The sequence below is a fragment of the Epinephelus moara genome, chromosome 17 (genome assembly GCF_006386435.1).
Source record: "Epinephelus moara isolate mb chromosome 17, YSFRI_EMoa_1.0, whole genome shotgun sequence".
Taxonomy (NCBI): Eukaryota; Metazoa; Chordata; class Actinopteri; order Perciformes; family Serranidae; genus Epinephelus; species Epinephelus moara.
The window spans coordinates 25,909,237-25,933,651 of NC_065522.1; the positions used below are offsets into that span (position 1 = coordinate 25,909,237).

General features: G+C 41.3%; 1 protein-coding gene across 2 annotated transcripts in view; it reads right to left on the bottom strand.

The window, feature by feature from the left end:
- Positions 1 to 709: 709 nt before the first annotated feature.
- arap2 (ArfGAP with RhoGAP domain, ankyrin repeat and PH domain 2) overlaps positions 710 to 24,415 on the bottom strand; it is a 227,178-nt gene continuing 203,472 nt past the window's right edge. The window contains exons 27-34 of one of the 2 annotated variants that reach the window (XM_050067659.1): positions 23,588 to 23,705; positions 18,305 to 18,433; positions 16,771 to 16,904; positions 15,800 to 15,882; positions 8,997 to 9,032; positions 6,823 to 6,886; positions 2,944 to 3,069; positions 710 to 2,125 (exon numbers count right to left, since the gene is read on the bottom strand). In XM_050067659.1, coding sequence (XP_049923616.1) covers positions 1,772 to 2,125; positions 2,944 to 3,069; positions 6,823 to 6,886; positions 8,997 to 9,032; positions 15,800 to 15,882; positions 16,771 to 16,904; positions 18,305 to 18,433; positions 23,588 to 23,705 — 1,044 coding nt within the window. In that variant the 3' untranslated portion in view covers positions 710 to 1,771. Of the gene's footprint in view, positions 2,126 to 2,943; positions 3,070 to 6,822; positions 6,887 to 8,996; positions 9,033 to 15,799; positions 15,883 to 16,770; positions 16,908 to 18,304; positions 18,434 to 23,587; positions 23,706 to 24,415 lie in introns of both variants that reach the window. The other variant, XM_050067658.1, reaches the window with a different exon arrangement.

Below are 24,415 nucleotides of genomic sequence, written 5' to 3' on the forward strand. Positions count from 1 at the left end.
TTTATTTAAACTGTACATTAAAATTACGTTTGGTGGCAACCAGTGCAAAGTTTAAAGTGGTGCACCACAGAGTAATATGCTTCAGAGACAATGCTAGCTAGCTATACAGCTAATGGTTACAGTACCAAAACAAAAATGTGGAGAACTGTATAAAACATATTAAAAAAAGAGAAAGAAAAAAATATATATAAATAAATAATACTCATGAGATTGGCCACCACTACTAGCTAACATTGCATCTCATGTAAAGTGTGCTAGCAAACCCAAAACCTGCTCTTATCATTTGAATTTGACATGCTAAACTAGTTCTTTGCATACAAAGTACAAGTTTTATAATCCTGTGTGGTGATGGCGGATCCCGCAACTATTATTAAGAGCCCACCTCCAGTAATTGGCATTTTTAGAATATCTTTTATTTTCCTGAGTCCTTTTTCAACAGTAGATTAACCACACTGATTCCGTAACATTTCTGACAAATAATATTGTGATCAAAAAGTGAGGGTTGTTATTGCTAGAACGAGATGATGACATATGACAGTAATAATACACAACACAGCGACTGTCTCTTGCACTAGCTGTCTTCTTTACCGTCTCCTGTTCACAGTGAACTGCAGGATGGCTCAACATGTTGCCAAGTCGCTGCTTAAAATGCATTTTGGGACATTTTGGTGGTTTGCAACATCCACCAGCCTAGACACAAAAAACACCTCCTGGCAGTAACAACAAAAAGTCCTGGTAGAGAAACAAAAACATAAAATGAATCACAGTGCTGTCCGGTGCGGTGTTGGTCCTGGGGGCTAAGGTGCAGGCGGCTGGTGCTGATGGGCGTTGCATCTCCAAAACACTGCCGTTTCAGACTGCATTTCAAATGGCAGACCTCGGCAACATGTCTCCCCTTCCTTTGGTGCACTGTGGCCTGCATGTGGCAGTGCGGCCAAACAGCACCTCGCCTCTAAAATAACCGACAGCTGGAGGAGGAAGAGACGGTCAAGAAGATAGCACGTGAGAAAGAGACAGAGTAGAGGTGTTGTGCTAATTCTTGTCTCATGTTTGGCTTATACAAACTGCTGCAGCTGCAGTCTGGTTGCCACGGTAACGGACTACATCTGACTATTAACCACACCCCTATTTTATGTTTGAGAAACAGCGTCAACTGTTAAGCAGAAAGTAACACAGGTGGGAGGGGGGCTTTAAAAATACAAGAAATGGTGTTTAATGTGCAACTACATGTCGTAGCGTTTGCAGCAAAAGTGCTCGTTATAAAATTTATCGTTTACCTTGAGATAAACTTCACTGTATAAGAACTAAAATAATCACAATACTAATAATACTCAGATGATGTCAAAACAGTCTTTTCAAAGTAACTGGAAACTTTAAAGCATGAAGCAAACACTTTGGAGTATTTGTGGAAAACTTCTGTGGTTTGACAGCCGAACATGTCTTTGTAACGTTCTCTGGGTTTTGAAGAGCGGCATATAAATCACGCTTTGTAGTGCTTGGGTCAGCGCCATGTCCAGCTGAGGTTTGCATGACCTCCACTGCCTCCTGCACCTGTTTTCCACGTCCCCTTGTGCATCGGCATCCCTTTATATATCCGAGTTCAAAAGCAGTCTCCAGGCTATGATCCCTCCTCATGAAAGCAACTTATTTTGGCTCCATCTACACTGTGTGGTCTTCCTCTGTCAGTCTCCATGTCTTTTCTACACTCAGCCCTGTTGTGTTTGTCTTACCATTCAAAACTGACCTCTCTTTCTCCTGACTTCTCTTCCTGTCAGTCATTGCTCTTGGCGCTGCGACTAGTCTTGCTCAGCACCGAGTTAAGTTCATCCATCAGATTAGGCGGCATCATGCTCTCCCCGCCCAGAATGGGTCTCCTGCCAAGGGTCTTACAGCCACTCTGAGGAGGAACGGGCAAAGCCGCGGGCTGCCACTGCCTGGACGGGGACGGGGAAGGGAGGCGTCGAGGCTGGCCAGAATCCGCAGAGGTTCTCCTGTGGGGGATTTCAGGGGCCTTGAGCATGTCGAGCTTCAGGGAGTTGGCTATGGTGTTTGTCTTTTGGTGAAGAGTGGCGTCCTTGGTCGGCCTCAGGCTGCCATCAACAAGAGAAATCCTCTTGTCTGTCAGCTGTGGGCAAATATGGCAGATAAGGATAAATTGGGATTGCAACCACAGACTACAGAAATAGCCTTTCCCCATCCGTCATATCAGGAGAGTTGCTTGTACTATAATTTACGTAGGTAATAAAAATAAAAATGTTTAAAATATTTAGAGCATTAATAGAGCAGCAAACCACTATTTGCTATGTAAATGTAAGGTGGAGTAATAGCGTCCTGAGCAGAGACTGAAGTCACGCTCCCTCCGTGCGTAATCCGAGCTTCTCTGTTCTGTTTTCCCCAAACATGTTCCACCTTGTCCGAAAAATGCTTGGGAAAACTTTTACATCCCACTGGCTAGCTAACTGACACCCTACCAAAGTTAACACCGCCCCGACCCACGTCTGTAGGGTGTCGTCCTAGTTGTGGAAGCATAACACCCACCCTCTAGTCTCCTCCCCAAGTTAACACCATTATCTCTGTCAGCTGTTGCTGTTGTAATAACTGTTAACGCTGTCAGCACTAATGGCTACTAGCACCGTTAGCTGCTAGCCACCTCCATGTTGAGAGCCATGTGCAGACAATCTCGGCCCAAGACTCTGAATCATAAATATGCTCAGGATGTCTTATACAGCTCCTTTAAAGTAATATTTAAAGCATTTACAAGCTATTTCTCTGCTTCTCCAAACGCAACTTGAATGTAGCAGAAAACTGTCCGCAAACAGAAGATAAAATTAAAGGGTTTGAGGGCGGTGAAAAACTAGTATTTAACATTTTAACATTTTTAAAAGCATGTTGGTTAAAACATTTATGTACAGTACATATAGTGTATATTTATTGATTTCTCACCTGTTTGCTTGTATTGTTGTTGTGTGTTGGCATCTTCCGGCCGTCAGTCATGGCGCCCCCTCTGGAGAATTTGTGATCTGCTGCTTCTTTAGAGTTACCGGTCTTAGGACAGAGGTCAGAACCAAACTGAAGACACACAACAAACAGCAGAAATTATGAGTACAGTAATAAAAAAATAAAATAAAAAATTGGGGCTGTGATTCAATGTGGCCATTGAATAGAGTTCATGTTGATTCATATCCTTTATTACCTATTTAAGTTACGTAGTCTGAAGTGCTGTACAATCAAAAAATAACTCCCATAGACTAGTTTAAAAAATATAATAATAACAAAAGCAAAAAGGGAACTGATTTAAACAAAAGAGCAATGCTTTTTGTCGATAATAAGCACTATAACACTTACATTTCCCAACCAACTTCCATGAGTTGTTTTTATATTCAAGGGTTTTGTCTCCAGTTAATCTGATTCTCGATATTTAGGCTATGATCGTTGCTGGATGCTCCATAGAGGAGTGTGTGTTTGGCTTAAGTGAACTGAATTACCGAAGTGACAACAAATTAATTGTCATAAATTATAAAAACTCAAATTTGTTAAGGATGGATATGGCTTATTTTCCTTGGCTAATATTTATGGGGATGTCCCTAGATTATATAATTGAATGTCATAGTAAACAACCTTCTGAATCGCTAAAGCGCAAGGTAGCTAATGCTTATCATCAGCTCCTTGATGGTAACAGAATATATTAACTTTCAATACTGCTCATTTTAAAAAGGTCAAGGCAAGAAAACATGTTCTTTGTTTAGATAATGAATCATGCAATGGATAGTTTGTTTCTGGCTGCCAGCGTTAGCTAACATAGCTAGCTAGCGAGTGTGCTAACATTCGGGAGCGTTCATTTCTAAAAGTCTAAACACACATTTGTCTTATAAAAACAGTTTGTTGTTTTCTTGCAGTGGTCTTTCTGAAATAAACAGTGGTGAAAGTTAATATATTATGTTTTGATTAAGGAGTTAATAAGCAGCCAGCGTTAGCTAGCTGGTGCGCTATCTAGCTCTTTGTCTACTTCCACCTTAAATGATGTGATACAGGGATGTCTGCACAAAAATTAACCAAAATTAGCCAAATCTATGCTTAACAACCGTGAGTTTTTATAATTAGGTACAGGCGGGAACCAATCTAAGCACACATTGTCTTGAATAAACAAGAAACAAGTATTCTTGCGGTGGCCTTTCTAAAATGAACAGTGGTGGAAGTTACAAGATTGATTAAGGTAGTCTGGTGCCGTTTAGTGGCCGTTTTGGTAAGGAACCGGAACCAGGGCAAGAGAGACAGGATCCGGAATTCGATGGGTGCGCCTTTCCGTCAAAATAAAAGCACCAAGCTAATAAAAATGCGGTGAAACTTTTTAATTTAAAGAATATAATTTACAAGAAAAGCCCCAAGCCATTACGTTAACCTTTTTCTTTTATTGTAAATCGATGGTGCACCAGAATTTGAAGTTTTACTTTGGTGAACACTTTTACTTTGGTGAATTTGGTGAATTCTGGATCCGCTCTCTAGACCGGAACCAGAATCCAGACAAAATTAAGAGTGAATGGAAACCAGGCTCTTTGCCGTACGTGAAGAGCCTGGTGACGCGAGGCTAGATTAAGGAGTAGACAGCGTTAGCTAGCTAGCGCACTATCTAGTTAACTATCAACAGCTAGCGTAACTAGCTAATTGTCTACCATCTCCACATTAAATTATATGATATACGAACGTCTGCACAAGTATTAACCTGGGGAAAATTTGCCAAATCTGTGCTTAACAAATGTGAGTTTTTATAATTCCTTGAGATGATTAGTTATTTTAAGTAAACCTGTTCATGTAAGCCTAACACACACTCCTCTTTTGGGCGTCCAGCAGCGATTGTACCCTAAATATCGAGATTCCAATTAACTGGTAGCAAGACTAAACACTTGAGTAACTTACTGATTAAGAAATGAGGCAACTATGTTCTCTATCTATGGCTAAAACTGCAAAGGTGCGTCTCCTCTGTGCTTCAACCTTGATCTTGGGACAACCAGCAACAAGTGGACCTGAGTGACCTTGACGGGATGCGTGGTTGCAAAAGGTAAGAGACATGGCCCGTTAAATGATTTGTAGGCAAACAACAAAATCTTAAAATCCTAATACATGCAGGGAGGCAGTGAAGGGTGGTATATACAGGGGAATTTTTGTTCCTGTTCTTTGGAGCTGACAAAAACCGGCCAGTATCCGAAAAATAACTGCTATTAAGAAAAGAAGAAATGGTGCAGTGGGTATCAGTAATCAGGATGTATAGGTATATAGGCGCTGCGTTTTTTTTTTTTTAGCTGGACTCACACAAGTATCTTTAAAAATGAGGGGAAGTCAGAGGGTGACGATCCTCTGTGCCATCGCAGCAGTCCGACTGTGTTCTGATCTCTGGCTAAACTTTCTCTTTAACAACTTCTCCCTTTACATCACTGTGACCCCCAGACCTATGGAACTGTCTCTCTTTAACAAATCTGTATTTCATCACTTGCTTGGACCTGTCCTTGGACCTTTACACCCCCCCCCAAAACCCCCGACACTCACCACCACCACCAGTCATTCCACCTTGCTTCTAAACGAGGTCCTCCATCGCCAGTTGCTATGGAAACTGTCGGAGCACAATGCTCGCTAACAGGTAAGAGAAAGGAAATCAAGAACACTGAAGTGCTCTCTGTCTACTTTCTCATCTACACTTTCTCTCTGCCCTTCCCACAAGTCCTGTGTCCTTCCCACAAGCTGGAAGCTGACAATCCTGATATTTAGCGGATTTGGGGGGTGAATCCTAATATTTTTAGCCGGCTTCTGTCTGCTATAGATTTAGTTGTTGCAGAGCTAAGAGCTTCTGCAAAGAGCAGAGAAAAGTCACTGAAATAAACACCTTGAAACACTTAGAAACAACAGACAAAAATTGGCTTCCCCTTTAGATCAATCTCTCCCTGACAGTGTTGCCCTTTTTACTTGCTAACCCAAACTAAGGCACTAAAAGGCTTTTACAATAAGCACTTGTGATAAACAACACCGTGCTGCAGACGGGTTCCCATAAAGGAAGCCGAGCAGAGGGCTAATACCGATTCAATGTGCTGAGCGCACAATACAGAGCGTCGGAATCTAAAGATCTTTAACTTTAGGATGAGTGTGATGTTCAAGTCTGGAAATGAGCAGAAAATAGACACACATATTTAGTCTAATGAGGAAACAAGGCGGTTATTTCTTCCACTGAGTCGTTAGGGATGAATATGAGAATACAAAAATATGACACATCCGTAGCTGCTCTGCCTGTGTTTGCTTTGCCTTGCATTATTTATGTCATATGTGCTGTGTCAGCGACTGACAGCGACAACACTTAGCTGTATCTGGGGGCTAAGTACCACAATGTGATTGTTACAGTCGCCTTGACCTTATTCTCACAGCTTTTCCACATAAAATGATTTATGTTATTGCTGAGTGACCTCAAAAACTTTACAGTTCTTTCCCTGTTTATGTATTTCATCTGCCTAACGGCACAATGGAAATGGATGATTGGGGGAAATATGATTTATCATATCTCCTTGTTTTGAGATATGGATTGTAAAAGATGATTTATTCCAGCTGTAATCGAGTGTATTTTTCATCCGAATGGGGAAGGGAAAAGGAGGATGTGTCCGCAATGTGCATGTCACATTCACTGATATTTCTGGTTTGCAGTAACAGTATAAGAGAAACTTCTGCTGCTGCTGCACTCCCCAAAAGTCACTGCATGCTCGGCTCATTAAATTGCTTCATCAAGCGTTTGCATGAGTGCTTCACTCACTCTGGTTCTGACACCTCCGTTGCACGTCATCTTACCTTCATCCAGATGATGTCCGTCACCCAGCTGACCTGAGCCTCCCTCGTCTCGCAGCAGAAATGCCTGAGGAGGGAAAGCTCAGTCGCATGAGTCACTGATTTCCACCTCGTTATTTTCACACTAATTTTAACCAGGTGACTGGATTTGGTGAGTCACGACACTGGACACAGAGTCCTCTGAGGGGACAGTTCACTGATCACTGTAAATAGAGCTGATGATATGTGGGCCGGCTGCCACTACCTGTGATTACATTCATCTGCATGGGTGACGTATCCCTTTGCAGAGACCTGGTAATTAGTGCTGTGAGTAACAATGGGGGATGATGGTTTAAATAATATGTGCCACCTACTCAGGTTTGTACAGTGCTCTGTTTTGTTGTGAGGTATTTCTGGTGTCTGCTAATGTGATTATGTACTGTACCGTATGTTACTGCTAATATTAAACTGATTTAAACTGATAATGTAGCTAGGCCTCCTTCTGTTAGGCTTTTCTGTAGCACCCATTTTATGTATTTATTTCTTCTTCTCTGCTCTTCTTGAAATTCATACCATGAAATAAACATGGCTTTAAAGGAACAGTTCACCCCAAAATGAAAAATATGTATTTTTTTCTCTTCGTAGAACTGAAGCCTACACTTTTTTATTTGAGGTTAATCTTCTTCTCAGCTTCTCTTTACAAACGGATGACAAGAATTTTAAGAAGCTGCCCAGAAGCCACTGCTTTCACATGGTTGATAACAAAATCTGACTCAAAAAAGAGCTGCAATCAAAACTGCAAGACTAAAAGTATTTGGCTATACCTTCATCAAAGTTGTGATTTGAGCTAACTTCGAGTGTGTCTCAAATCGCATATATCCGTTAGCACACTAAGTTCACTACGAACTTCTTGCGTGGTGCACTAATTTCAACAGGGTAGTGTTGTCTCATATTGCAGACTGCCATTTTGCACTTACCGGAAGTGACAATGGATTTTATTTTTTTTTAGTTAACCGCCTCTTCTTCTTTGTCTTCTTTTTAAATTGCAAACGGACAGTGGAGCATTATTGCTAACATTTGACCCCTATGTCCATCCACACATAAACCAAACATACACCACAGCGTCAATGGTGTTCTGAACAAGTTAGCTAGCTATCAAATTCTAACATTAGCTAGCAAGCTAACGTTAGCACTCGCATTATTGTTCACGATACCAAATCATTACAGATTCAACAAACTTTACTGACGGCTTCTATTCGACAACAGTGTTGGTACTTAGTGCAAACACCATGTATAACTAACAGACTCCTTATTGTCCCGAGCCACCATGCCTAAAGTTGAGAAGTCTGCTACATCACAAAGATGGCGGCCCTTAAGGGTGAGAAACTAGAGCACTAGAATTACACTTCATTTTCTCATACTATGCAGTGTGAACGCACCTAGCGCACGTGTGCACTCAAAATATTAAGTGTTTAGTACAGAAGTATGTGATTTGAGACACACTGTTAGTCAACATGCTAACAATGACAATCTGACATGAATGTTAAAAAAAGTATAATATTTATCATGTTCACAATAGTTGGTGCGTTAGCATGCTAACATTTGCTAATTAGCACTAAACACACATGGCAATCCCTCAAAAAATTAGATATTTTAGTCTGGACCAAAGTCGATCAACCAACAAACCATCCTGAGATCCTCATTACTAGCACTGTTAAAAATAATAATGCTCAGCATCGTCTTGTACCTTAAAATTATTTCCAGTGGTGTTGTTCCCTCAGAAATGTCCCCATCTTATTCAAATAGGTCCCATTAAAATAACGTTAAAATATATTAAAATAAATTTGTTATGAGAGGAGCTAGCATTTAGGAATTTGTCAATATAGGCAGCAGATTGATCAAAGGGAAGCTGTAAATGAAGATTAAATAACAAGATAAAGAGAAAATGAATTGTATGGTATTTAACTTCCTGAGTTGACCGGACAGCAGCCTCTCAACATATGATCACTGTTAATATGCTTTAACACCACTGACAGTCCCACTATAATCCACTTGGATCATTATACAGTGCTTTAAATTCAACTTTTTACCTCTCTGCCACTTGATTCTTTCTGTTTTAGAGATGTTTTAAGTGGAAAGGGTCAAAGTCAAACTCATCAATTATTGAATAACAGAACTTCTGTACGGCACTCACTCACCATTGTTGTTTATCGGTGTAGACTGTGAAGCCCCAGCTGTTGAAACGAGAAGGACACGGGTTAAATTCAGACACTTTGCTTCTGCAAACTGAAACTTGCAATGTACTGAACACCAACTTTGTTTGAAGACAGAGGTTATAAACATGTTTTTGTGAAAGGAAAGTTGAATTTCAAAGTACTCAGCTCCAGAAAAGAGTTGTTGTAGAAAGTGTTGTTGAAGATAGCAGCAGGTCAAAACCTTTTCATCAAAATGCAAAAGTTCATAAACGCTAGGTGCTAAACAGTGGAATTAATTAAATCAATCAGTGGAGTTCCAGCCCACATGTTTATGCAGGGGCAGACCTCAGTATGCTCAGGGCCAAAGTTTACAATACACCAAGCTCACGCTGCTCATTATAAGCCTTAAACTAGTTTGTTGGGAGAGATGTAAAATATACTGAATGTCCAGAGTTTACTTTATGTACATTTAAAGCCTATGTAAACCACAATTCACAATAGTCCTTTCTTACTGTGTAAGTTAGAGTCTTGCGTAAGCCTATGTAATAGTAAGCATTGAAAAAGTTAGTATAAATTAGTTTTAATGCAAATTTTAAACATTGTCGCCAAAGTTTTTGTTTCTGGGAAAAATGCTAATGTTGAAAGTAGATTGATAGGTAGATAGGTGGGTAGATAACTTTATTGTCCACCTCAGTGGAAATTTGTCTTTGGCTTCTCTCAAACGCATCAAAGCTACAGATACATATCACAATACACCATTAAATACGTATAAGTTTACAATGTATATGACACAATAGTACAAATAGGCAGATAGGACCAATAAGTTATATAAATAGTAGTGTCCCCTGGCCCGGTCATTCTGTGTTCATTGCCTGTATGGCATAGGGAATAAAGGACTAATATCTTGGGACCCTAAATCGACACCCAGACGGGAGCAGCTCAAACTTTGAGTGTAATGGATGTGAGGTATTAAAAATTACACGTCTGACCTTCCTGCGAACAGCACTGTCACATTTATTGCTGAGTTGTTTCTTCAATCACTTTCCCTGCAATGTTGATAGTCCTAGAGAGCTTGTTTTTGATACAGAAGATGATGATGATGATGATGATGATAGTGGTGGTGATGGTGTATAGCTAGTCATTATAACTTCAAAGCAGGCTAAGCTAATGCTAGTGAGATGCTTGGTGTTACTGTTTGGCAACAAGCTAACAGGTGAGTTACAGTTTGTATAGGGGCAGTGACAGTAGCGTAACACTTCTCCTTGAAACCCTAAATTTCTATGGTGAAGAAATAGTGATTGCGTACGCAACACAAAAAAAAAATAGTGCCCACAGATTGGGTGATTAGCTCGATCTATGAACAGTAAAGCTCATTGAATCCCGTAAGCAGCTGTGTTGAGAGAGTTTGCTTTTGGTTTCTGATGGTGGAGCCACCTACACAAAGACAAGCTACAAAGTAATTGAAAATGTGATTTTGGTGTTTATCCATTATGGCTGATGGATGTGAGTACTGTAAAAATATATGATCGCCTCAGTGTAGCTGCTGAATGTTCCCAAAATCATCCACTGGCTATGTTTACATGCCAACTAACATTCTACTCGTATTCAGAATATAACAATATTCAGAATTCTGGTTTTATTCAGGTTTTCATAGCAGTTTTTGGACATGTATACTGTGATAGCCCTCTTGCGTCTTCCCCTTTAAGAAGGGAAGTGCATCATTGATAAACTTATACCATGTGTGCTGCTCCTCCTCAGCTATATAAGCTGCTGGAGTCCGTTTCTCTCTAACCCTGGGTCTGTTTCCTGGGTTTGTTGTCTGCTTCAGGTTTTTTCTTTTGTCTTTATTTTTCTTGTCCAGTACACTTCACTATACACTCAAACAACACACAAAACTCTACTGATGTTACTGATGTATATACTTTATGTTGCATTGGTTAATGTTTACTCTATTAATTTACTCTATAAAGTAAACTCTATTAGGAGCTGCACTGTGCCAAAATAAATCCAAACCTCTATGACTGGACCATGTGTGTAATGTAGCACAGTGTTAAAAATGTTACTGATAGTATTCTTACTCACACCTTCAACTCAAACCACCAAAATATATAATTTAACCATTAAATTAACATCATAAACATGTGGGCGACTAGTCGACTAATGGCCCTAAATGATGACTATTGGTCGATGCGGTTAATTGTTAGTTGGGGGCAGCCCTAGTATTTTCTGCTCAATAAGACACTCAATTTTCATATATATGCATTTTTACTATTCCAAGCCACATTTCCAGCGGCTTTAAATGATCACATATGAATTAACTGCATGCTGCTGAAGGCTAAATAACCACAAATTCGTACTCCGCTCAGATATGTGTACGCTCAGAGGTGTAAACATGCAAGTAATATGTGTGTTTCAGTGCGAATTAACCTGCACAGAGGCAGCATAAGGTGAAGAGACCACCTTCCAGGAGAATACACCTTCTCTGAAACCCTTCACAGCCGTGGCTGAACAGGAGCAGAGAAGTGGGGGAAGAACAAAGCGAAAGAGGGGGCAGAGATAGAGAGCCCGCAGCCTGGAGCACCACTCCTGTGAGTTAAGGCAGCCGATCCAACCCCGCAGTAGGCCGCTCACAGATAGACCTCTGCCTAATGAGGTACTGGAGCGCTGCCTCTCCTAACCCTCTCACTATGACTCCCTCCGTTCTCCTCAGCACTCTGTCTTTATTTCTTTATTCACCGTATCACTTCTCCCACAGCCCACTCAACAGTATATCTATGATACCACGCTGTATCATCCTCTCCTTCTGTCCCTCTTTTCCCCCTCTCTACTCATCTCCCACTCCCTCTCTCTTATCCACTCTCTCTCCCCTGAAGGACGGCGTAATGCAGACAATCGCTTGCTGGACTCATTTTTCACGCTTCCCCAGACTCCAAATTCCGACATGGGGAAAATTATGAGGAATTAGAATTGGGTAATGTGAAATATAGGGTTTGGCTCCTCAAAAAAAGTTGAGCTGCTGTGGGTTTGGCATGTGTCATAAATTACAATAATAGAGGATCATTAAAATAAAACAGTGGCAGCGGTGTTTTCCACGTGCGGACTAGTTTGTATTTGTTAAAACGCAATTACATTTAATCAATTTCATTACGGTGAAAAATACGACGGGGTCAGGAGTGGCCCTGGTATCTCCCGGTGACGCTAAACTTTGAGGGAAGAGAAAGGGCAATATATCTTCGGGGACAAATAGTTTACACACAAACAAAGGCAGCAGCGATGCTAAATAATCACTAGTTCATCTTAATAACACCGAGGGGTGGAGTGTGCAGCAGTTATTTTGGCTCTAATGAGTCACGTTTGACCACATTCATTATGCAGCCACACCAAGTTTTCGCACTGGAAAAATTACAGAGAAATAGTTTGGCTTAATACAATATTTACTGCACGGAAGACGAAAAAAACTATGCAAGGAGGGAATGGAAATTTATAGAAATGACCATTAAAACTGGCTCATAATTGTCGATTGACCGCTGTGGCAGAGCCGGTTGTGTCGGTGATTTAACGCCCAGGAGAAGCAGGTATAAAATTTGTGGCACTGTTGTTTTAGTGGCTGTTCACAGAGGGAGAGAGACGAGCCATCATCCACATTTCAGTTATATCTATATGACAATGAAAACCATTTCACTGATGGAAGGGAAAAAGAATACTGCAGCAAATGAATAAATGCTTATGAATTGCACTTTGCAGGAGCTCAAAGGACAGGACTGAATTTATATGTTTCCAGGTATTACACCAGACGTGATGCTCTGTTTGGTTTGAAGCAGCCAATCATGCACTTATTACATTTCACATTGTTTTTATCCATTTACTGCAGTAATCTTGTCAAAGCACAAACACAAACATATATTTTACTCTGACGGCGTCTTCACACGATACGACTGTAATGAATCTGAATGTGGAAGCTGAATGCTGACCTTCTCACGGTCCTCCTCAGTGCTTGGAGTTACTCACGACTTATGACTGCACCTGTCAAACTACTTCGTCCAACCTTTATGTTCAGCTGACAGCATATCATTTACCACCTTATTCTTCAGCAGGATTTATACTTATGCATCCAACTGAAGCCATACCTATGACATACGCCGTAGCCTGACGTGCACCTCCCCAGAAATGTAACTACACGTCGCAGCGACGCTGAAACCATTTCCCTCAGTGGAAACAAAGCTTTAATTTACTTTAATAAAAGCCACCACAAAAATAGCATTTTAAGTCTTGTGTGTGATTTATCCTGGCTTCATATGAGCAGAGGAAAAGTCTGCTAGCTGCTAGGCTAATTTATACAATGTAAAATGCCATAGGCTTGTGCTAATAGCGTTAGCATGTTGTATTTGTGGGGAAAATGTGTCCAGATAAAGACAAGTGTTTGTCCACCTCCACCACCAACTAGCGTTTTGGAGGTGTAACTGCAGAGTGACACAGACACACCACCACACAAGTATAAATGCTCACAACAGTGTAGGCCACATGAGTAGGCTACAGCTATGAAGTTTCCAAATACGTTGTGTTATGCTTGTCAAGTTGCGTTTTCTTTCCTTCCTGTGGCGGCTGACCTACATGACAACAATCGACTGGATTATAATGGTGGCCAACATAGCAACCCTCCAAAATTGAAGCCAAAACATCTCAATCACCCCCTGGTGGCTGGCTGCAGTATTGGCCATGAACCACGCCCCCTCCGTGGTAGCAGATGGGACATGGGCCGACCTAAAAGATCAAAGTACACATCAAATAAGAGTTTCTCCAAAATAGTTCAATTTTAGGTAGTTCTTATCAACTGATGTTTGTTTGACTGTTTATTTTACTGATAAATTTAGTGTTAATTAGTTATCTGATGTTATAAAAAGAGGGTCGGACGTCATGATTGACAGTTCTGGGTGTCAATCGGTGTATTTGTGATAAGTAGTGCTGCTTGTGATTGGTTGGATGGGTGTTTGGGCAGGAACTCGATATCCCAGAGATTGTGACTGCATAGACAAAATGACACCACCAGTGCAAGATGGCAGCGTCCGTATCCGCGATATTTTGGCTTCATTTTTGTACCCTGGGGGTCAGTGAAGACATGTCGTCCATCTTTATATACAGTCTATGATTACTAACCAACCATCCTGATTCAAAATAATGACAATAATGTAGTTGTAGGTGGAAAGTTTCTCTGTAGAAAGTTGCGTTGGAAAAACTTAAAGTATTCAGCATGGTTTGCAAATTCAAATTAAATTGCCACAGCAGTTACTTGTCCTCGACCTATGACCTCAAGCAAAAAACCCTACCAAAACTACAGGGCTTCACCAATCTGGAGTACAGCAGTGTCTTATTCACGGGCGAATACTGAAACCTTTAACAGAGAAGGTAAATGATGCTTCCGCTAAACGAATAGCTAAAAACTGCCATCAAATTAACACAGTAGAAGACAATGGACTGAGAGAAATCATTCTAACTGCATCATCACCTCCTGTCAAGAATACACACTCAGTGTGAAGGCGAGAGAATGGAGTGTGCTTGAGCAAGCAGAGGACATCGCTCTCACAAGGGATCAATGGATCTGTCAGTGATGACAACTGCTCACAGAAGTCCATGATTTTACATTTGAATTTCAATTTTTACAAATTTCAGTCTGAAGAAGAATAAAAACGATTGTAATTAATCACAGCAAACTGTGAGATTATTATGTTATTATTATTATTTAAATTGATTATCTGTCCAAGTCTACCTGTTTCTTTCTTCTTTTTTTTGCACTCCATTTTGTTTCTTAGAGGAATAGCTCACCCCAAAACAAAATGAACTGCAAAAAGTACTCACTTCCCTCGACTCTCTGTGGTCCCAGAAAAGTTTTCTATCAAATGGCTCTAAGGAGAGCAGAACCCCTTAAAAATGAAAGCATATCAGTGCAAACAGACTTCAACGGAGTCCGAATGAAAGGCAGCTGTAAACATTCAAAAAACAGGAATTTGTTGCGCACAGTTACACCTCCAAGACACTAGTGAAGTGCTGTAAAGTAGTACACAAATCAGCTTCACTATAACTCGCAGCATTCACAGACAAACACTTGTCTTTATCTGGACACATTTTCCCAACAAATACAACATGCTAACGTTATTAGCACAAGCCTATGGCATTTTACACTGTATAAATTAGCCTAGCAGCTAGCGGACTTTTCCTCTACTCATATGAAGCCAGGGACAACAGCAACATTTAACAAAGGTATCTGTACATAATTTGGCTCCATTAGAACTCACAAGGTTCACTGACAAAACAACTGTCTTATACTAAACACGTTTTCCAAACAAATACAACATGCTAACGTTATTAGCACAAGCCTATGGCATTTAATATTGTATAAATTAGCCTAGCAATGAGCAGAGATTTCTTCTGCTCATATGAAGCCAGGATAAATCACACACAAGACTTAAAATGCTATTTTTGTGGAGGCTTTATTGTCTTCACAATTTATTGTTTCTTATCTGTGAAATTAAAGTAAATAAAAGCTTTGTTTCCACTGAGGGAAATGGTTTCAGCTTACAGAAACAGACAGGAGGTCTGCAACGGGGTGACGCGTAGTTACATTTCTGGGGAGGTGCACGTCAGCTCGTAATGGTCAGCAGTCATATTTGTATCAGTGTGACTGAAAACATGCAGCAATCCAAGACAGGAGACTAATACGGTGATTTTAGCACGGCCACAGATATTTAAATCTCTCTCATTCACATAGATTCAGATTTTGGATATTTATTATGCGTGTGAGTGCAGCTTACCTGGTTGGAGGTTTGAGCTTTTTCTTGAGGCCAAGGTAACATTTCACAGAGCTGAGTTGGATCACTTTCTCTGCTTTAGTGCCCTGCAAATAAAAGAGGAAAGGATATTTTGGATGAATAAATTAATTACAGGAAAAACTCAACTCAACTCAGCTTAATACAACAAAATAGAGTAAAATGCCAACAAAGTATCTGCGCAGCATCAAAACACGACAATCATTTTGAATCATTGCCAGCAAAACTCTTCTTCCAAGCAACAGAGAACAAAGTGGAGAAGAGAACAAAGCGAACAAAATCAAAGTTATAGCTTGCCTCTGACACCTACACATCACAACCCACCACCCAGTCCCTGCTTCATCCAACATAATTTACGCTAAATACAGACCTGGCAATAACTGTAGGGGTCAAAGAATATCAATTAAATTTCAGAAACACTCCTAATTTTCATAGCATTTACACGGTAATTAGCCACATTCTTGTGCAACTTGATATTTAGAAAAGCTTTCAGTGAAACCGCCCCTCACTATTTTCCCTCCCCCTCTCCTGCCAGAATTACTGCACCTCCATCAATTATTAACACTTCTTCACACTCCTTTACGAATCCCATGTTTCAACTGCAGAAATGTGCTGAGAAGAAAAGGCCTCCAGGGAACTCGGGCCTGCTGGTCCTTTCTGAAGCACACTCTGTATTCTTCCTTTCTTTCGAAAGAGAGTGGGAAGTCTGCTGCCATCAGTGTGTTTTATTTTCCTACTTAATTTGGGTGGAGTTGGGTCTATTTGGTTGCAGTTTATGTGGGCGCCATACTAACACATTTCAGTTTGCTGAAGCAGTTCTATAACCTTAAATTCCCCCGTGATACAAAGCACTCTCTGTTCGCCCGATACTTTGTGTTTGCATGCTCAAACCCGTGGTGTAAAGTGTTTACAGTAGATGTGGCAGCAGATTAAGCTGAAAATAAAAGTGTACTTACTCTGCTATCTCTGAAGAGCAGCAGCGTCTCTGCACGTAGTTCGACATATTTGTCCTGGAATTTGTGCCCCGACAGCAGTTTGGAGGATCCATCGCTGAACTTCAGAGACTCTCTTTTTGCGGACTGTCTTTGATCTGCTGTGAAAGACAATAATGTCCATTAAAGAGATTTTCTGTCAGCCCAGAGTGGTGCACAAGTTTATCAGCTGGTGCTGAAATGATTCGTCAGTTAATCTATCAATGCTTTGATCAACATAGGTCACCATTTCAGTTTTGTATGGTGTTAATTATTTTGAGGTGCTTTCACACCGTCGGTTCAATCAAACTCAAGTTTTTTTGCCCCCTAAGTGCGGTTCGTTTAGGCAGGTGTGAACACAGCAATCACACTCAGGTGCGCACCACAACCAGATCGAGACCTTCTTGAAGAGGTGGTCTCGGTCCGCTTACAATCGAACTCTGGTGCGGATCGTTTGTGGTGAGAACGTGTTCCGACCTGGATGTGAACCAACTGCAGTCACATGACACATTGTTTGGGTTAAACATGAGCATGTTACAGTCCTGGAGGATTATTAATGTGCACCTCCTCCTGTACTGCCTTAATATGCACATTCAGCACATCCAATGCATCAAAACATTGTTTTCTAGTTGGAGCCGCGCCTCGTTTTCAAACTGTATGGTTTGACTAAAATGAACAATGACAGCAATATAGTCCACGATGAGCAGCGCTAAAATCAACCTGCGTAGTTGTCCCTCCATTGTGACATTAGAAAGTGTCACATTTATCCTGCAAGTGTGCTCTTCTTCAACGTTTGGTTCACTTCCTGGATTTTTCCCGCACTGAAATTCTGACCAATCAAGAGCAGCTTTCACACACAAGGCATTTGATCTGGTCCGCTTGTAAATGCTGCAGTGAGAACACGAACCATCTCTAGGCAATTATACAACTTTGTGACGAACTCAGTCCCTGATTCAGACCAAAGCAAGACAACTCTAGGTCTGAAATAGTCTGAGTGGGCAGAAGTTCGCTGCATAGATCAGCCTCTCATTGGGCAGAACGAGCCACCCGCTGAAGTCCCGCCCTACCACCTCCAGTTGTGTAGCAGTTTTCAACACATCCTTTACTAACTTTTGCAGTGTTTGATCTTGCGTCTTACATCTTGGGGATGTAGCCATTTTTCTGCCATGGTTCGCGTCCTGTAGGCGATATTCTTGTGGGCGTGTTACACCAAAACCTGTTTCCCCCCGGCAATATTTTTGCAAGTGCACCATTGCTGTGACACCACCAAGAATGATTGTGATTGGTTGAAAGAAATAAAAAAAGCCGGGGTGTTTTTTCTCCAATCTTAAAGTGAGAGTCGGCGCAGCCAGACCTTTCTTTTCTTGAGAAAGGTCTGGTGAGCGAGACTAGGTCTGAAAGCACTTTAAGTCCGGCCTCTGAGAATGAAGTGTAACTAGTACACATGCAAAACAACATACGTATTGTTTTAAAATTCAACATTAAAAGGTAACCTTTGTAGTTTCACACTATACTGTACCTTTCCCATCAGCCACTCTTCTGGCTCCTGTGAACTTCTTTATGACAAGAAAAGCAGACTGAGGGCAGTCCAGAGCACTCCACTCCAGCACCTGCTCAAGAATCTTCTCACTGTGGTGCAACGGCCGCTCTGTTGAAAACAAAAGACCACAGGTCAGAGGGAGAGGGATTAGCAGCTAGAACAACACAGCCGCTCCGTCTCCGTCTTCTTACATGAATTATAAATGCATGAAACAAAATCACAGCCTCATATCATTAAATCCATGACAAATTCTAGTTAACTAAATAACAAAATTATGTTGTTGTTCTCCCCATTTCCATCACAGAGCAGTTTAAATTATCTCCAGCATATCAGGACCTGATTATAAAAACACACTCATGTGCAAAATAGACCTATTATCTCTTCCTAATTGGTGAACAGGGTACATGCTATCAGCCACAAAAAAAAAGCAGATAATTTGTGTACCACCACCCCTGCTCTGATGCCTCCATCTCGACACTCCCCCGTTTTTCATAACCGAAGGAGGTAAAAAGAGCCACAACGGCATAACTTATTCATAACAGTGGGCTTATCTCCTCTCTGGAATCTCTGCAGACCCAGGCCATGGAATTAGTTCCTCATTTCCCAACAAATATTAGCTCCCCTTTTCTGCCTATTGTCCTCGATAACAGTGTTTATCTGTAGCTATCCTCCAAAATGGCTAATTAACGCACTTTCCCTCCCTTCTTTATGGTTTTATGAGCAAAACCTGTCACGCTACCGCCTTCAAAATAGCTTGACTGTTTACTCTTCCACAGACATATTGTCTTGGCATGGAAAATATGCTGAACCGTCAGCAAATATATTCAGTATTCAACACACCTTCGTTTTTAGAAGAGGACGGCGTGTCCTCTGTAACTTTGTGAGGAGGAAAACAAACATAAGAGCGCGGCGTAAACTCTCAGTGAACTGATGAAAAGTGCACGGGGACCGCCAGCTAAGCAACTTCGCGACAAAGCTCAACTTTGACTTCCCCTTGCTCGCCGCTTCCCGTGCTATGATCAAATGCGGGTGTGTGTAAGGCACGGCGGGTGTCATCAGGGGTGCATATTAATGCTAGATGAGGTGGGTCAGCTCCCTGGGTTGATCATGCAAGGAAGATGAAGGTAATTTATGACATATGATGGTTAAGATGATTAATTAATGTGCATATCATCAAACCGACGATGCTTGGCTAATTTCTCAGTGTGCTTCCATGTTCACAGACACTGGTTCATTAGAGAGATAACATAATCCTCTAATCACGGGGTCCTTGGATAAGAGGAAGTGTGATCTTTGCATGTGCCCCGGATGAGAACGGCCATTTAAACGGTGATGTGACGCATCAATCACTGGCTGCATATACTGCAGATGACAGCAGAAGATATACTGTGAAAGGCTTTTACTACTTTGAGGTGTGGGATTTGACAGCAGGGTAACTTTTGATTTAACCTCTGAATAAAGCTCAGAGTTTATTTCACAGTCCTTTAAACCACTTCATTCAGCTCTGATCATTCAACATCTACTATCTAATGATAACAGGGTGTCTACAGGTATCAGACACTGAAGTTTAAAGCTTTTGAAGACCTTTCCAAGATGATTTTTGACCTTATTTAAGTCAGATTTTTGGACGAATCATCTTTACCCTCATCAGGCATTGCGGGTAGCTACAAAGTAGTACATATACACCAATCAGCCAAAACATTAAAATCACTGGCAGGTGAAGCGAATACCATCAATCATTTCATTACAATGCAATGTTCTGCAAGGGAACCTTTGGTCCTGGCATTCATGTGGATGCTTCTTTACGCACTCCAACTTCCTAAACATTGTTGTACACCAAGTACCCCTGTTCATTGCAACAGTACCCCTGATGGCAGTAGCCCCTCAGCATGCTCAGGAATGGTCCAAGAAACGTGACAAAGACCTCAAGACATCGACCTAGCTTTCAAATTCCCCAGATCCCACTCTGATCCCAACAAACCGGTACCCCAAAGGTCCCTTTGTCCGGGCCTCAACAGGTCAGAGCCAAGTCAGATCTATGATGGGGCCTCTGATCAGTCGAGGCATGGACCTTACAGGACCTCTGGGGGTGTCTGTGTTGTCTGGCACCAAGGCGTTGTTGACGAATCCTTTGAGTCCTGTGGGTTGTGAGGTAAGGTACCGGCATGCCTAATGGATGTTCAGTCAGATTGGGATCTGGGGTATTCGGAGGCCAGGTTGACGCCTTGAGCTTAGTCACATCCCATGGGCCATACCTAAGCAGTTTTTGTGGTGTGGCTTGACACATTGTCCTGCCTGAGGGAGCACACTGCCATCAGGGAGTGCCGTTGCCAGTAGGGGGATCTACTTGGTCTGTAATGTTGTTCGGGTAGGTGTAGCATGTGAAGTGGCATCTACATGAATTCCAGGACCCAAGGTTCCTCAAAAGAACATCGCACTGTAACAAAATGATCAGTGGTATTCACTTCTACGGTCAGTGGTTTTAATGTTTTGGCTGATCGGTGTATGTGGGTACTGAGTCACTGAGGAACTGAGGAAACAGCAGAGGCAGAATAAAAACTCAAAATCGAAAACAATTTTAAATCAGTCAATAAATAAGAAACAAAATAGACGAATATGCCAGCTAGAAAAACAGATTTGAGTTTGACTGGTGTTTGGTCTGTGTTAGGAAGAGAGAGGTGGATCTCTTTCTTGAGCCGCTTCTTTACTCTTTGTGTCCGTGGTGGCAGCACGTATACAAGAATGAGAAAGTTCAATCTGTAGTTTGAGCAACAGACCAGGACCCAGCAAAAATCTGCCTAAGTGAAGTATCCCTTTAATGACTTTGAAGGCTTAATATTTCGGAAACTAAATTTAAGACATTTTAAGACTTTCTAATGACTTACACCCCCCTGAATTACCAACAGTCTCTCAGAAGTACACATGATTCGCATAAAAATGTGCATTAAATGACTGTGCATACACACTGTTACATTAAAATAAAACTACAAGCTAAAACAGCAGAGAAAATCATTTTCAGAGAGATCAGTGAATAGAAATAAAGTCGAATTCGTCAGGCTTTTGTGAGTGAAGCACTTTAATTAAAGAATAAATGACTTCTTGAACCTTCCATCACACAAAAAGGAAAATGTAGTGTTTGTAACCAAGGATGCTCTTTTAGTTGATTAAAATAAAATGCTTGTTTAATTTCTTCAAATGGATTCTCAGAAGTGGTAATTAGTGAAGCGGCTTTATGTGTATGGTAAGAAAAAAAAAAAAAAACACATGTTGGCTTTCAAAACAAATTTGTTGGTTTAGCTGCGTCACAGTGCAGAGGAGGGGGCACCTGTGTGGGTCTACAGCATGACTATTACTGTATCAAATAAAGACTTAATCATAATGCGATTATGTTTTGGTTACAACAGCCAAATATTGTTGGAGTTTAAAAAGGAACATGTTGCTCCCTGAATATAGTTTTTTGATGACAAAGAAGAACATGTTATGCCTTTATTGGACAGCCACAGTGGAGAGATGATATGAAATGGGAGGAGAGGGAGATGAGGAATGACAAGCATGGACATTTTACAGACATTTTTTCCAGTCGGGGGACTTTTGTTGTGTGGCAGACCCCTCTCCCTCCCACGACATTTCTTTTCTGCATCTCTACTACCACTGTTGAATAAAGGCAAAATGCCAAAATATGGTCCCTAAAAGTTTCTCATCAAAGTTTTTCTGGCTTGTGACCCTTCAAAGTGAAGTAATTCAGACATGTTTAGTATAAGACAGTTGTTTTGTCAGTGAACCTTGTGAGCTGTAATGGAACCGAATTTTGTAACGTTACCTTTGTTAAATGTTGCTGTTGTCCCTGGCTTCATATGAGAAGAGGAAAAGTCTGCTAGCTGGTAGGCTAACTTATACAATGTAAAATGCCATAGGCTTGTGCTAATAACGTTAGCATGTTGTATTTGTTTAGAAAACGTGTTTAGTATAAGACAGTTGTTTTGTCAGTGAACCTTGTGAGTTGTAATGGAGCTGAATTTTGTAACGTTACCTTTGTTAAGTGTTGCTGTGGTTTCATATGAGTAGAGGAAAAGTCAGCTAGCCGCTAAGCTAATTTATACAATGTAAAATGCCATAGGCTTGTGCTAAAAAAATTAGCATGTTGTATTTGTGGGGAAAATGTGTCCATATAAAGACAAGTGTTTGTCTGTGAATGCTGCAAGTTATAGTGAAGCTGATTTGTGTACTTGTGTTTGAAATTGTCTCTATTAAGCCATGTTTAATGTGTGTTTTGAATGTATTTTGTGTGTGTTTTGAATCAACTTAACTTTACAACACTTCCGCCGCAGACTAGTGTTCTGGAGGTGTAACTGTTATGCAGCTGCACATTTTCAAGCAGGGGAATAAAATCCCTGTCTTTGCTTTTTAAACAAAATACTGAAATATATATTCAGCCACCAGCCAACCTGTGAACACCGTGATATGAATTTTTGTACATATCGCCCAGCCCTACTGTCGAGTATCAAAAAATGCCTCGTCAATGTATTCTTAAATGTACTGCGAATTTTGCTGCCCACACAAACCAGCGGGTCCGTCCTCTTTCCCTCATCCTCCAAAGCAAGTTCTACCTTGAGCCGAAATGTTTACTTCCGCAGATATTCTGTATCATAGCAACTAAATGCAACCAAAGGGTCTCAGCTGACTATATGTTAGCCTCCAGAGTGCTCTCAAATGCTCACAGCGGGGTGTTTCCTGAGGAGCACCTGGTGTTTTCAGCTGGGGAAAAAACACTTTGGTGGACACGGGGCCTCAGAAGCCTTTGACTCAGAGGTCTTAAGAGGACATTATTTAAAGCAGTGGTTCCCGATTGGTGGGTCGGAAGTCCATTTTAAAAGGACCGCAAGTGACTCACAAACATGTCAAGTTTGAGTTTATTTTTAAGTACACTGAAGTTTGGCGCAGAGCTTTTATTATAAAGTGCCGTTTCCTGCTGTAAAGTGAGTGACTAATGGAGGGCAGACTAGCTCAACGACATGGTTAAACACAACTGTGATGCCAAATTTAGTGAACTGTGTGGACCTTGAACTAATGGCTAAGGGGAAATTTGGAGCATATGACTGGACCAGTTGGGTACCACTGATTTAGAGACAAGTAATGTTTTCTCTTCATGAGTTTGTGACCCCACCATGTGTGTATTTGTTGGAGATAATAAAACATCGCCGTGTAAAATACAGCGTTTTCAAAAGATGAGTGGGAGATCTCTAACCAGGAAACCCTGCGTACCTAACTCTCCATTCTCAATGACTTCAAAGGTGGTCCAGCAGTCGTCAGCGCCGAAGGTGATGTTCCTCATACTCAGCGCGGTCTCTGCAAGCTCCGTGGATCTCATACTGGGAGAGACCTACCGCGAACACAACAAACAGATAAATACATACCTCGGCAAACAACAAAACAAATAAAAAAGAAACAATCGAACAAAGTAAGCACATCCTGCATAAAAGCTCAGATCATAAGCTGCCCGGATCAATATCACCGCCTTAAACCATCTCTGCCTTTGAGGAGCCGTTCAATATTTAACATGTAACACTAACTGCAGATATCTGACTCACAGCCATGTTCACAGCGCACTGATTAAATACTTGCTTCTTTGTCGAGTTATCAGGTGTGCCTGGACGGCACTGGACAAAGCAAATGTGCTACTTAACTCCTCAGAGAGAAAGCGGAGTATTAAAGTCAAACTGTGCTGCTGAGCACTCCTCTTTAACCCCATCCCTATTCCGCTGCCGACGCCGACCTGTGAAAGGAGTCCGTAACCTACAGCGGCCCGCGTGCCTTGTAAAACGCAATTACTCACACAATTGAATCAGACGTTTCTTTGATTAGTTCGCTTTTGATTTATTTCGGGGGCGGTAATCCCATCAGGTTAAACCACAAATGTCTCAGCCCTATTCTATCAACCTCTGCACCTCTCATTCTACCCACCCTCATCCCTCATTCACCTGCCTTCATCCCACACTCCATCTCCCCTCCCTCTTTCTTATTTCACCTTACCACCGGAGTACCTGTGGGTAAGCAGGCTTACACACATGCCCACATGCCAGCTGAAAGTAC